Source organism: Scyliorhinus torazame, chromosome 3 (assembly GCF_047496885.1).
Source record: "Scyliorhinus torazame isolate Kashiwa2021f chromosome 3, sScyTor2.1, whole genome shotgun sequence".
NCBI classification, from domain to species: domain Eukaryota; kingdom Metazoa; phylum Chordata; class Chondrichthyes; order Carcharhiniformes; family Scyliorhinidae; genus Scyliorhinus; species Scyliorhinus torazame.
In genome coordinates, this window is record NC_092709.1 from 252,558,675 (window position 1) to 252,571,309 (window position 12,635).

The window sequence follows — 12,635 nt, forward strand, 5'->3', positions numbered from 1 at the left end:
TGTCCCGATGGCATAGGTCCCATCATTAGCAAATAGGGTTAAGGAAAATCGCAAGGCTTTATACACGTACATAAAAAGCAAGAGGGTAGCCAGGGAAAGGGTTGGTCCACTGAAGGACAGGGGAGGGAATCTATGTGTGGAGCCAAGGGAAATGGGCGACGTACTAAATGAATACTTTGCATCAGTATTCACCAAAGAGAAGGAATTTCATAGAATTATCATAGAATTTACAGTGCAGAAGGAGGCCATTCGGCCCATCGAGTCTGCACCGGCTCTTGGAAAGAGCACCCTACCCAAAGTCAACACCTCCACCCTACCCCCATAACCCAGTAACCCCACCCAACACTAAGGGCAATTTTGGACACTAAGGGCAATTTATCATGGCCAATCCACCTAACCTGCACATCTTTGGACTGTGGGAGGAAACCGGAGCACCCGGAGGAAACCCACGCACACACGGGGAGGACGTGCAGACTCCGCACAGACAGTGACCCAAGCCGGAATCGAACCTGGGGCCCTGGAGCTGTGAAGCAATTGTGCTATCCACAAGGCTACCGTGCTGCCCATTGATGGATGTTGAGTCAGGAGAAGTTTGTGCAGATAGCCTGGGTTACATTGAGATCCAAAAAGACGAGGTGTTGGGTGTCTTGAAAAATATTAAGGTGGATAAGTCCCCAGGGCCTGATGGGATGTACCCCAGAATACTGAAGGAGACTAGAGAGGAAATTGCTGAGGCCTTGACAGAAATCTTTGGATCCTCACTGTCTTCAGGTGATGTCCCGGAGGACTGAAGAATAGCTAATGTTGTTCCTTTGTTTAAGAAGGGTAGCAAGGATAATCCAGGGAACTACAGGCTGGTAAGCCTTACATCAGTGGTAGAGAAATTACTGGAGAGAATTCTTAGAGACAGGATCTACTCTCATTTGGAAGCAAGTGATTGTATTAACGAGAGGCAGCACGGTTTTGTGAAGGGGAGGCCGTGTCTCACTCACTTGATAGTTTTTTGAGGAGGTCACAAAGATGATTGATGCAGGTAGGGCAGTGGATGTTGTCTATATGGACTTCAGCAAGGCGTTGGACAAGGTCCCTCATGGCAGACTGGTACAAAAGGTGAAGTCACATGGGATCAGAGGTGAGCTGGCAAGATGGATTCAGAACTGGCTAGGTCATAGAAGGCAGAGCGTAGCAATGGAAGGGTGCTTTTCTGATTGGAGGGCTGTGACTAGTGGTGTTCCGCAGGGATCAGTGCTGGGACCTTTGCTGTTTGTAGTATATATAAATGATTTGGAGGAAAATGTAACTGGTCTGATTGGTAAGTTTTCAGACGACACAAAGGTTGGTGGAATTGCGGATAGTGATGAGGACTGTCAGAGAATACAGCAGAATTTAGATTGTTTGGAGACTTGGGCAGCGAGCTGGCAGATGGAGTTTAATCCGGACAAATGTGAGGTAATGCATTTTGGAAGGTCTAATACAGGTCGGGAATATACAGTGAATGGTAGGACCCTCAAGAGTATTGACAGTCAGAGATCTTGGTGTACAGGTCCACAGGTCACTGAAAGGGGCAACACAGGAGAAGAAGGTAGTCAAGAAGGCATACGGCATGCTGCCTACATTGGCCGGGGCATTGAGTATAAAAATTGGTAAGTCACGTTGCAGCTGTATAGAGCCTTAGTTAGGCTACACTTTGGAGTATAGTGTTCAATTCTGGTCGCCACACTACCAGAAGGATGTGGAGGCTTTAGAGAGGGTGCAGAAGAGATTTACCAGGATGTTGCCTGGTATGGAGGGCATTAGCTATGAGAAGAGGTTGAATAAACTTGGTTTGTTCTCACTGGAACGAAGGAGGTTGAGGGGCGATCTGATAGAGGTCTACAAAATTATGAGGGGGCATAGACAAGAGTGGATGGTCAGAGACTTTTTCCCAGGGTAGTGGAGTCAATTACTAAGGGGCATAGGTTTAAGGTGTGAGGGGCAAGGTTTAGATGTACGAGGTAAGTATTTTTACACAGAGGGTAGTGGGTGCCTGGAACACGCTGCCGGAGGAGGTGGTGGAAGTAGGGACGATAGTGACGTTTAAGGGACATCTTGACAAATGCATGAATAGGATGGGAATAGAGGGATGCTGACCCCGGAAGTGTAGAAGATTTTAGTTTAGACACGCCCCATGGTCGGCGCAGGCTTGGAGGGCCGAAGGGCCTGTTCTTGTGCTGTACTTTTCTTTGTTCTTTGTTCCCCCAAAAGTAGTCCAATGCTTCAGGAACCTAAATTTCCACCTGCATTATCTCTCCAGCCATACATTTATCAGCTCTATCTTCCTATTTTCGTAATCACAAGCCTGTGACACCATTCGTAGATTGCTACCTTTGAAGTCCTATTTTCAAAGTTTCGCCTGGCTCCATGAACTATTTATTCAGGACCTCAATCTTTTTTCTACCTATGTAATTGGTGCCGACATTTCAAAACTACACCATTGGCTGTAAAGCACTTTGGGAAGTTCTGTGGTTATGAAAGGCATTATGTAAGTGCAAACCATTCCTTTTTGACAAAAGGGCATTGATTTTAAACATCAACTCTGTTGGCCTCTCCACAGATACTGCCTGATGTGCTATTTTCAGCATGTTCTGCTTTTGCTTTCTAATATTTCCTCTGGTTTCACAATTATTTTTCTTTACAGAGGGTATTTTGGTAAGTTAAAGGCATGATCAATATGTACTGCATATTGCAAATACAAATTGAAAAAATGATATTTCATCAAGTATAACAGGTGTATCACCTTTATCTCACCTGATCATCTGACCAATCCTTTTCACAAACTGCCTGTATCGTACCCTGTTAAAAGTTTCCAATCCCACAGCCAGAAGATCTACCAATGAGGATGCAAATCCAATTATCTTCATCATCTGATCACAAGTGGCATTTTCAGGCTTGTATTCACCTGATCAACATGAAAGCAGGTAAAAACCATTTTTGTCAAATATCATAAATCAACATTGTCTTTATTAAACATTCACATTATATTGACGCAATAACTAGTATGCAAGAGTGGCACAGCGGATCTGCCTCACAACATCAGGCACCCAGATTCAATTCCAGCCTTGTGTGGAGTCTTCACATTCTCCGTGTCTATGTGGGTTTCTGCCGGGTGCTCTGGTTTCCTCCCACAGTCCAAAGATGTGCAAGTTAGGTGGATTTTCCATGCTACATTGTCCCTTGTCCAAAGATTCGGTGGGGTTATAGGGTTACAGGGAAAGTGTGAGGAGTGGGTCTAGGTAGGGTGCTCCTTCCGAGGGTCGGTGTAGAACTCAATGGGCCAAATGGCCTCCTTCTGCTCTGTAGGGATTCTATGATTCAATTTAAAAAATTCTCCCAAGCTCATTGTACAGTCACTGCACAGCATGTGATTAAATAATTTCAATTATATAATAGTGTCAAAAAGGAGTTGTTGTTTTCTTTTATCTGAATTAATGCATTGAAGTTGAAATATCATGACATTTGGTGCAAGTTTACATTTCCAATTACATTATCCCCTAGTGATATTCGTGATAACTAATTTTCTCTTTGTAAATTACTCCACATTAGGTATAACATTTGGCATCTACCCGACAATGTGAAAATTGTCCAGGTACGTCTAGTCTACAAAAGGCAGGACAAATCCAATCCGCCCAATTACTTCCCTCATCAGTCCACTCTTGATCACCAGCAAATTGATGCAAGTGGTCGGCATCAGTGCTATCAAGCAGCACTTACAAAGCAATAACCTAATCATTGATGCTCAGTTTGGGTTCCGCAAGTGCCACTCAGTAGTTGACCGTATTACAGTCATCGTCCAAAGATGGAGAAAAGAATTGAACTCCAGAGGTTAGATGAGAATGACTGCCCCTTGGCATCTAGGGGGCTTTTGACGAATGGAGCCCCAGATAAACTGACGCAAACTGGAATCAGAGGAAAAGCTCTCCACTGGTTGGAGTCATAACTAGTGCAAAGGAAGATGGTTGTGGTTGTTGAGAGGCAAATCATCCCAGTCCTAGGACAACACTGCACATGCTCAGGGCAAGTTCCCATAACATAACATCCTGTCTAGGAACTGTCTCTGGTCCTTTACTGTCAAGATCCTGGAATTCCCTCCCTAACAGCACTATTGGTGTTCCTGGATTGCAGTGGTTCAATAAGGCGGCTCACCATTACCTTCTCAAGGGCAATTAGGGTTGGGTAATAAATGCTGGTCTAGCCAGCAATGTCCACATCCTGTGAAAGAATACATAAATAAACATAGGAAATGCTGAATTCCTTAAGAATTCATGAATAAAATGTTTGTAAAGGGAGGAGAAAGAACTGTGAAAGGGGCATAGCAGCAGATACAAAATACTGCCAAGATATTTTTTCAAAAGAATCACAGAAGGATAACCTTTAGCTCACTATGTCTACTCTGACTTTTTGCAAGAGTAATCCAAAACTAATCTCACCAACCTCTCCCCCAATTGCCCTGTACCGTCCTTGATTTCAAACACTGATTCAACATTCTCAAAAAGAGATGTCTGCCTCAACTAACTACTCTCCGTGTCATACCATGCTCCAGCTAGCTGTGAGGAAATTTCTTACCTTTGTATTACTCTTAGTGATGATTTTAAATTTATGATCACCTCATCACGGATTCCCCATCTAGAGCAGTAATCACCCCTTCATACTTTTAAAAAGCCCTTAAATAGCCATCTCTGCTTTTGAAATAAATATCCTAAAAATCGCAAGTTGCTCCTTTTGACTTTAGTTCCTGCTTCCTGGATTAATCTTGGTGAATTGATGCTGTACGCATTATAAGGTTCTAATGTTCTATCTCTAATGGAGCATCTAGAAGCCCCCCCCCACCCCCGCCAAGTAACGGAATGGTATATTGTGCTTTACCTGGCATAATGTTCGTGATTGTAAGACCTTGCAACTTAGTAAGCATTGCTCTACAAAACCTGCAAGTCTAGAAGAGAAAGTGTTACCTTTTACAGTTATCCCAAGTAATTGCTTAAACAGTTCATCGAAAGGAAACTGCGACAAAAGGGTAACCAAGTCATCCTCGGAGAGTAGCAGCCAGCTGGTGTCAGGATCCTCATCCTAGATCAAGAATCAATATAAACTGATAACTTAACTACATACAAATTTAATAAACTATTCCAAATACTCCACTGTTCAAATGTGTTTGAATTCCTTTTTTCACTCTTGGAGTATACATCATCCAGTCTTGCAATTTCTTAGTATATAATTCTTATCACCCTCCTATATTCAGAACTGTACATAAACAGTTCTAAATGATTAAAATTTAAGACATTTTTAGAACATTTTATATCAGATTTTAAGCATAAGAATAAGCTAACGGATAACAAAATGTACCAAAAACTTGTATTTATCACTCCCTCGGATGTTGAACATGTTGAAGTTGGCATTTTATAGACGAAGGTCCCACAAACACCAAAGGAATGGCCAGTTAACCTGGTTTTAATGATATTGGATGAGGGAAACCTTGGCCTGATGGCATGAAGTACTTCCTTTTCTTCTTAAGCAACCATTTTGGCTCAATGGTAGCACTCACATCTTACTCAGAAAGACATTGGTTTAAGCGTCACTCCAGAGACTTGAGCATAGTCTAGGTTAACACTGCACTTTAGTACTGAGGAAAAGATGCACTCTCATCATCTGGAACATAGAACAATACAGTGCAGTACAGGCCCTTCGGCCCACGATGTTGCACCGACATGGGAAGTCAAAAAACAAAAGCCATCTAACCTACACTATGCCATTATCATCCATATGCTTATCCAATAAACCTTTAAATGCCCTCAATATTGGCGAGTTCACTATTGTTGCAGGTAGGGCATTCCACGGCCTCACCACTCTTTGCGTAAAGAACCTACCTCTGTCCTATATCTATTACCCCTCAGTTTAAGGCTATGTCCCCTCGTGCTAGCCATTTCCATCCGCGGGAGAAGGCTCTCACTGTCCACCCTATCCAACCCCCTGATCATTTTGTATGCCTCTATTAAGTCTCCTCTTAACCTTCTTCTCTCTAACGAAAACAACCTCAAGTCCATCAGCCTTTCCTCAAGATTTTCCCTCCATACCAGGCAACATCCTGGTAAATCTCCTCTGCACCCGTTCTACTGCATACAAGTCCCTGGCCATTTCCCAACCAAAATCTCCTCCCTTCTTTTCTCATTTAACTTTGCCATGTGTGATTGCCCATTCTTGGTGATTCCAAATCTCACTTAAATTTCCACTGATCCATATCAATTCCCCAACACCTCTTATTTTTCTGCACCCATTTCCGCTTAAACTACCCCTCCGTTGTTGTGAAAACATGCTTCATATGAAAAAGATATTTTTGAATGTATTGGCTGGAAACCGTGGATTGATTTTAAAAAAAGACTAAAGCCACATTCCAGAGAGTTGGGATCATAGTCAATAATGGCTACACATTTTCATCACTGTACTTTCTACATTCCAAAACCCATTGAAATGAAGACAACCTATCTAAACAGCTACCCCAAGAAAAATGGGGACTATCTATTCTAATAGCAAAGGTTCAATCACCTGGTTACTCAACTGGATGGTGACAAATCATTAGACATAAACTTGGACAATGGGACCAGGTTGATCAAGGAATTCCCATCCAAAGTCGAACAAAGTTATTATTGGAATACACTAGCCATGATCTTATTTAGATCATTGGACAGTTGGAGATAAGTCATGTGACAAGCTGACTTGTGTGTTTCTGCAGAACTAGACAATTAACTGATTCACTGAAGGAACAAGATTCTGAATGAGTTCCTTTTTTCTCTCTCCCTCCAACTTGTAAATTTTGAACCATCTGTTGATTTTGACTATCCAGGTGCCACAGAGAGATTTAAAAAATAACTCAACCCAGTACTGTTGTCTCCAGAACGGATAAATCGTCCATCTCCAACTTTAAACCACCTCTATGCCAAACGCAGCAGTCCTGCAGAATTCAGCCTGAGGTGAGTTAAATTACCAACCTTCAAGAGTCATATTCCCCATTAATTTTACTGGACTCTAAATTATTCAATCGATACTTCCCTCTCTGTTAATCTATCGGCATGTATGAACTTAAGTGTGAATGTCGGAGTTTTATTTTTTGAAATGAAAACAACCTATCCGGACAGCTGCCCCAAGAAAAGACCATCTATTCCATTAGCAAAGGGTCCAATCACCTGGGTACTCAACTGAATGGTGACAAATCATTAAACATGAACTTGGACAACGGGACCAGCTCACTTAGACTGGGTTAAGTGGAATAAAAACTATCCCCTTTCTTTAAAAACTCAAGAAAATTTGTCTGATCACGTCCTTTATGTTTGCAGCATGTCAACACTCACTAATTTGGGAAATATGGCCATGAGAGGGAAAAGAGGTGAGCCTTTCGACACCACCTCGGCTGATCGCAACACCATGAAATCCCGTCTTCTCTAATGCCAACCTTTTAAGTTCTAAACCCCAACCCATTACCCATGCATTCATTCAGGATTAATAGGTTTTATGAATGTCAAAGTATAAAACATAAGAATAAGACAATCTGAAGTCAAATATATTTTGACTGATCACATACAGGTCTAACAATCCCACAGCACAACTTGAAGAGGAGCGTTCTTTCACCATTCCTTTTTTTAATAAATATATTTTATTCAAGATTTTTTGGCCAAACATAACAGTACGTAGTGTTTCTTTTAAACAACAATAAAGCAATATAAATAACAGTGGCCAGTTTTAAACAAATAAATAAATAATATATGAACAGAAACAAAAACCAAACTAAATGGCAACTGCCTTGTCAAAAATAAATACTCTCCAAAGACACAATCCAACAGTCCAATATACATTACCTAAAACAAGTGCCTATACATATACAATAACATCCCTGAGAGTCCATCCGATTCCTCCTCCCCCCCTCCCCCCCCCCCCCCTCTCCACCCCCGGCCTGGGTTGCTGCTGTTATCTTCTTCTTTTCCATTCCCTCTATCTTTCTGTGAGGTAGTCGACGAACGGTTGCCACCGCCTGGTGAACCCTTGAGCCAAACCCCTTAGTACGAACTTATACCATTCCTTTTTAATCACCCAACATAAATGATTAACTGGTCATTTACCTCATATGCAGTTTGAGAGATCCTGCTAGCGACCACGTGTTTACACAACAATGACAACCTTAAAAAATAATCAACCGTAAAAGGCTGATAAGCACTGTGACTTTTATTTAGATGGATCTAAAATAGCATTTTGTGACTAATGCTGTTACAGACTAATATTAGAAATAGGAGCAGGAATAGACCATATTAAACCTCAGACCTGCTCTGCCATTCAATACAATCATGGCTGATCTTCTGCCTCGATTTTCCTGCCCTCTCCACATATTCCTTGATTCCCTGATCACCAAAACCTTGAATACATGCAACGATAAAGCATCCACAACCCTCTGAGGTAGAGAATTACACAAATGTTTGAGTGACGAGATTTCTCAATTGAGAGTTCTAAATGATTGACACTTATCCTGTGACTGTTCCCATTGTACACTGCTGCCTAATTTTATGTAATTTACCTAAAATTCAAGGATTAATGCAACGTTAAAAAGAAATCCTCCAACACTATCACAATATAACATTCCAAGCCACTAGTTTCAGTTCAAATAAATTATTTAGTTTCTATTAGACTTCTCTTGTGATTTTATAGTTAGGACCGATAAAATTAAAATGCATTTACAATCCTCATCCGGATGAACAATGTCCAACTCAGTTCCACCATTATGACTCAAATCAAATAAATCAAATCAGCTACTTTGATTAAAACAGCAAAGTTATTTTATTATCTTAATAGTGGCAGAGGGAGATCACAGACTCCACAATTTACTCAGTAATTTATTAGCCAAATTTATTCACAATGTACAGGTTTCCTATTTTTCGATATTGAGTTTAATAGAAAAGTTTGCAATTTTGTAACAATCTACATTCATGGCTTCTAGGATTTAAAAAAGTAAATACCTCTTCACCAGCTTCATCCACCAAGGTCCAGTTCTGTATGTCTTTGCCTTCTGGTTTAGCTGGAAGTGACTTTTTGTCACTGGGTTTCATATTCATCAGAAACTCAGGCCGATGCCTAAGATGATTTGAAAACAATGACTGTAAAATTACATGATTAGTCCCAGCCTGCATCTTAAATAGAATTTCAGATAATAACAATAATCTTTATTATTGTCACATGTAGGCTTACATTAACACTGTAATGAAGTTACTGTGAAAAGCCCCTAGTCGCCACTCTCCTGTTTGGGTACACAGAGGGAGAATTCAGAATGTCCATTTCACCTAACAAGCACGTCTTTTCGGGACTTGTGGGAGGAAACTGGAGCACCCGGAGGAAATCCATGCAGAACGGGGGAACGTGCAAACTCTGCACAGACAATGACCAAACAGAAATTATTAAATTAATTAAGACTAATATGTCCTCCTTTTACTTTTTAAAAAAAAAAAAGCAATTCAGCAAGACAACATAATAGACTTGGTGAGCGTCAAGAAATAGCACCAGCAAATGCTGTGATTCAAGACTGAATACGGTATTAAATATTTTATGAGTCAGAATCTCTCAAGTCTAGTCACAAAATAGAGTTATACAAGGGTATTAAAAATACCTACTCTAAGAGCTAACATATTGCCCATCAATAAATGGTGTGGCATGATTGATGATGGCATTCAGAAATTCCTTCCAACTAAAGGAAGGCTATGTGCAACAGTATAAAGGTAATCTTTCTGGAAACTACATATAGCATCCCTCTCCAAGGAAAATTACTCTTACTTCAATTTATTGCTAGAATTAGCACCTAACAAGACAAGGGAATACATAATGAATGGAAGGACGTACAGAGTACCAGAGAGAATTTGGGGTGAATGCCCATAGATCCATGAAGGCAGCAGGATAGGTAGATAAGGTGGTAAAGAAGGCTTGTTGGATACTTCCCATTATTAGCAAAGGCATAGAATATCAGAGAGGCCACGTTGGAGCTGCATAAAGTGCTCTTTAGATCACAGTTAGAGCATGGCGTGCAGGTCTGGTCGCCACACTATAGGAAGGATGTGATGCACTAGTAAGGGCGCAGAGGTGATTCCTGGGCTGGAGAATTTCATGAAGAGAGGCTGGTTAGGCTGGGGTTGTTTTCCTTAGAGCAGAGAAGGCTGAGGGGGGTACCGATTGAAGTGTATAAGATTATAAATGACATAGATAGGAAGAAACCTTTCCCCTTAGTCGAAGGGTCAATAACCATGGGGCATAGTAGATAAGTCAATAACCAGGGGACATAGAGTTAAGGTTAAGTGGCTTGAGATTTAGAGGGTATTTGAGGAAAAATGTTTACACCGAGGCGGTGGTGGGAATCTGGAACTCACTTCCTGAAAGGGTGGTAGAGGCGGGAACCCTCAACATTTAATAAGCATTGAGATGAACACTCAAAATGCCATATCATGCAAGGCTACAGACCAAGCGCTGGAAAATGGGATTAGAATAGATAGATGCTTGATGATCAGCACAGACATGTTAGACCAAAGGGCCTCTGTGCTTAAAACGTTCTGACTCTAAGTTTGAAGGAGAAGCTTCAGTTGGATTTGCTAAAATTTGAAATATGAAGGCAACTCAGAAGGAAAGTTCAACATTCACTGCCACTAATAGATAGTAGGTTGTTCCCAAAAGACCTAATGTAATTTTATTTTTAAATCCTGTGGGTGGCAGTGGCAATGTAGCATTTATTCCCCATCCTTAGATGCCAAACAGATGTCTTATGTAGGCCAGGGGGTGTAGGTGTAACCCAGTTGGATTTCTACGACAGATAGAATATCAATACAGATAGTTCACAAATGACCAGTTATTGATTTCAATTTTACAATGCTGGGAGTTAAACCCTGAGCTCTGGGTTGCTAGTGTTGACCCTTGATCAAGTTACCATACCCAATATCATGATTTGAATTTCCTTCAACAGCACCTGCCAAATCTGCAACCTCTACCATTGAGAGGATAAGGGCAACAGATACATGTGAACATCACCATCGACAAGTTGCCCTCCAAACTACACCCTGTCTTGACTTGGAAATATATCACCATTTCTTCACTACCATTGGGTCAAAATCCTCAGTTCCCTAACAATACTGTGAGTGTACCTACGCCACATATACTGAAGCAGCTCAAGCAGGCAGCACCTCATCACCTTGTCAAGGGCAATTAGTGATGCGCAATAAAAGTTGGAATAGTCAGCGACACTCACATTCCATGAATTGATAAATAATAGGAATGATTCCACAAGTAGTGAGTACTTAATTTCTGCATTATAATGGTAGTAGAGTTAGATACTTCTCTAAAGGGTAGTTAATTCAATGCACATACCATAATTTAATTTAAATCCCAGATGACCATAGACTGCTTTCCCCTTTGAGAGCTGACTAGTGGTGCTTTAACCTGAGGATCACCATACTTCAGACAAGGGGCAAGATTGAGAAGACGGGCCTTCATGAATAACCTCAGCTGGTAAGGGAAGTAGATTGTTTTCATGCATTGTCCGGTGAATAGCATATCAATGGTATCGATGCTCTCGCAGATAGGGTGCCAGTGCACTGGCAAGGAATGGAAGTAAAACAAAAATACTAAAGAAACCTTGAATTGGAACAAAGACGGTGATACTTACTTGATTGGTGATAGAAGTAAGGCTAGGGCTTGCATAAAGAGAAAGATACCCGAAGGATTATCGAACACTGATATCTGAAATGCAGAAAAAAGTTGGATAAATTGTCTTAATATATTTCATTGCAGGAAAAAATAAGTACAGGATACAGCACATCACTGTTCCATTTTCTAACATTTTTTGAGTACTGAGATGCGTTGAGATAAATGTCATAAAGTGCTTTGAAACTGCTGTGGGATATTAGATGCAAATGCTTAGCTTATCATTCCCCTTACTTTTTTATGCAAAGGTGATAAAAGCTACTGAAAGATTAGAGAAAGGGATGTAAAACAAATACATTAAGATTTTAGTCTGAAAATCCCACAAAGTACTTCCAAAGTTTATACCTTTTTAAAACCTATTTTATAAAATGCTATCTTGGGGCGTGGGCTTCACTAGATATTTATTGTCCATCCTGTTCATTGGAGGTGATAACGCTGTGTTCTTGAAATGCTGCCATGTGACAAATGTGATCCCAGAACACTAAGGAGAGAGCTCCAGGATTCTGGCACAGCAATATGGCCGATTTCATTATTTGAGGAATTTTGAATGGAGCTGGACTTTGTGCAAACAGCTTCGCTTCCGACTCCTGCAGCATTGTCCTGGGGCCAGGATAATTAGCCTCCAACAACTACAATTACTTTCCTTTGTGTGACTCCAACTACTGGAGAATTTCTCCTCATGCTGGCTCTCTCCTGACACCCAATGGCTTCAGTTTTACGAGGTCTCATGCATACCACACTGAGTGGAATTCTGCCTTGATGTCAAGGGCAGTCATTCTTGTGGTGATATGCATCACTGTATATTCACAAGGGGTTAATGTCAATACACTACAACTAAGTAAACACTAGAGGGAGCACCGGGGATGTCATGATTATGCAAACAT

The 12,635-nt window shown here is 41.0% G+C and overlaps 1 protein-coding gene across 6 annotated transcripts in view; it reads right to left on the reverse strand.

The window, feature by feature from the left end:
* Nucleotides 1–12,635, reverse strand: part of epg5 (ectopic P-granules autophagy protein 5 homolog (C. elegans)) — a 269,249-nt gene that overhangs the window by 197,822 nt on the left and 58,792 nt on the right. For all 6 annotated transcript variants that reach the window (XM_072497129.1, XM_072497130.1, XM_072497128.1 and 3 more), the window contains exons 6-9: nt 11,714–11,787; nt 9,033–9,147; nt 4,989–5,103; nt 2,788–2,938 (exon numbers count right to left, since the gene is read on the reverse strand). In XM_072497129.1, coding sequence (XP_072353230.1) covers nt 2,788–2,938; nt 4,989–5,103; nt 9,033–9,147; nt 11,714–11,787 — 455 coding nt within the window. The remainder of the gene's footprint in view (nt 1–2,787; nt 2,939–4,988; nt 5,104–9,032; nt 9,148–11,713; nt 11,788–12,635) is intronic.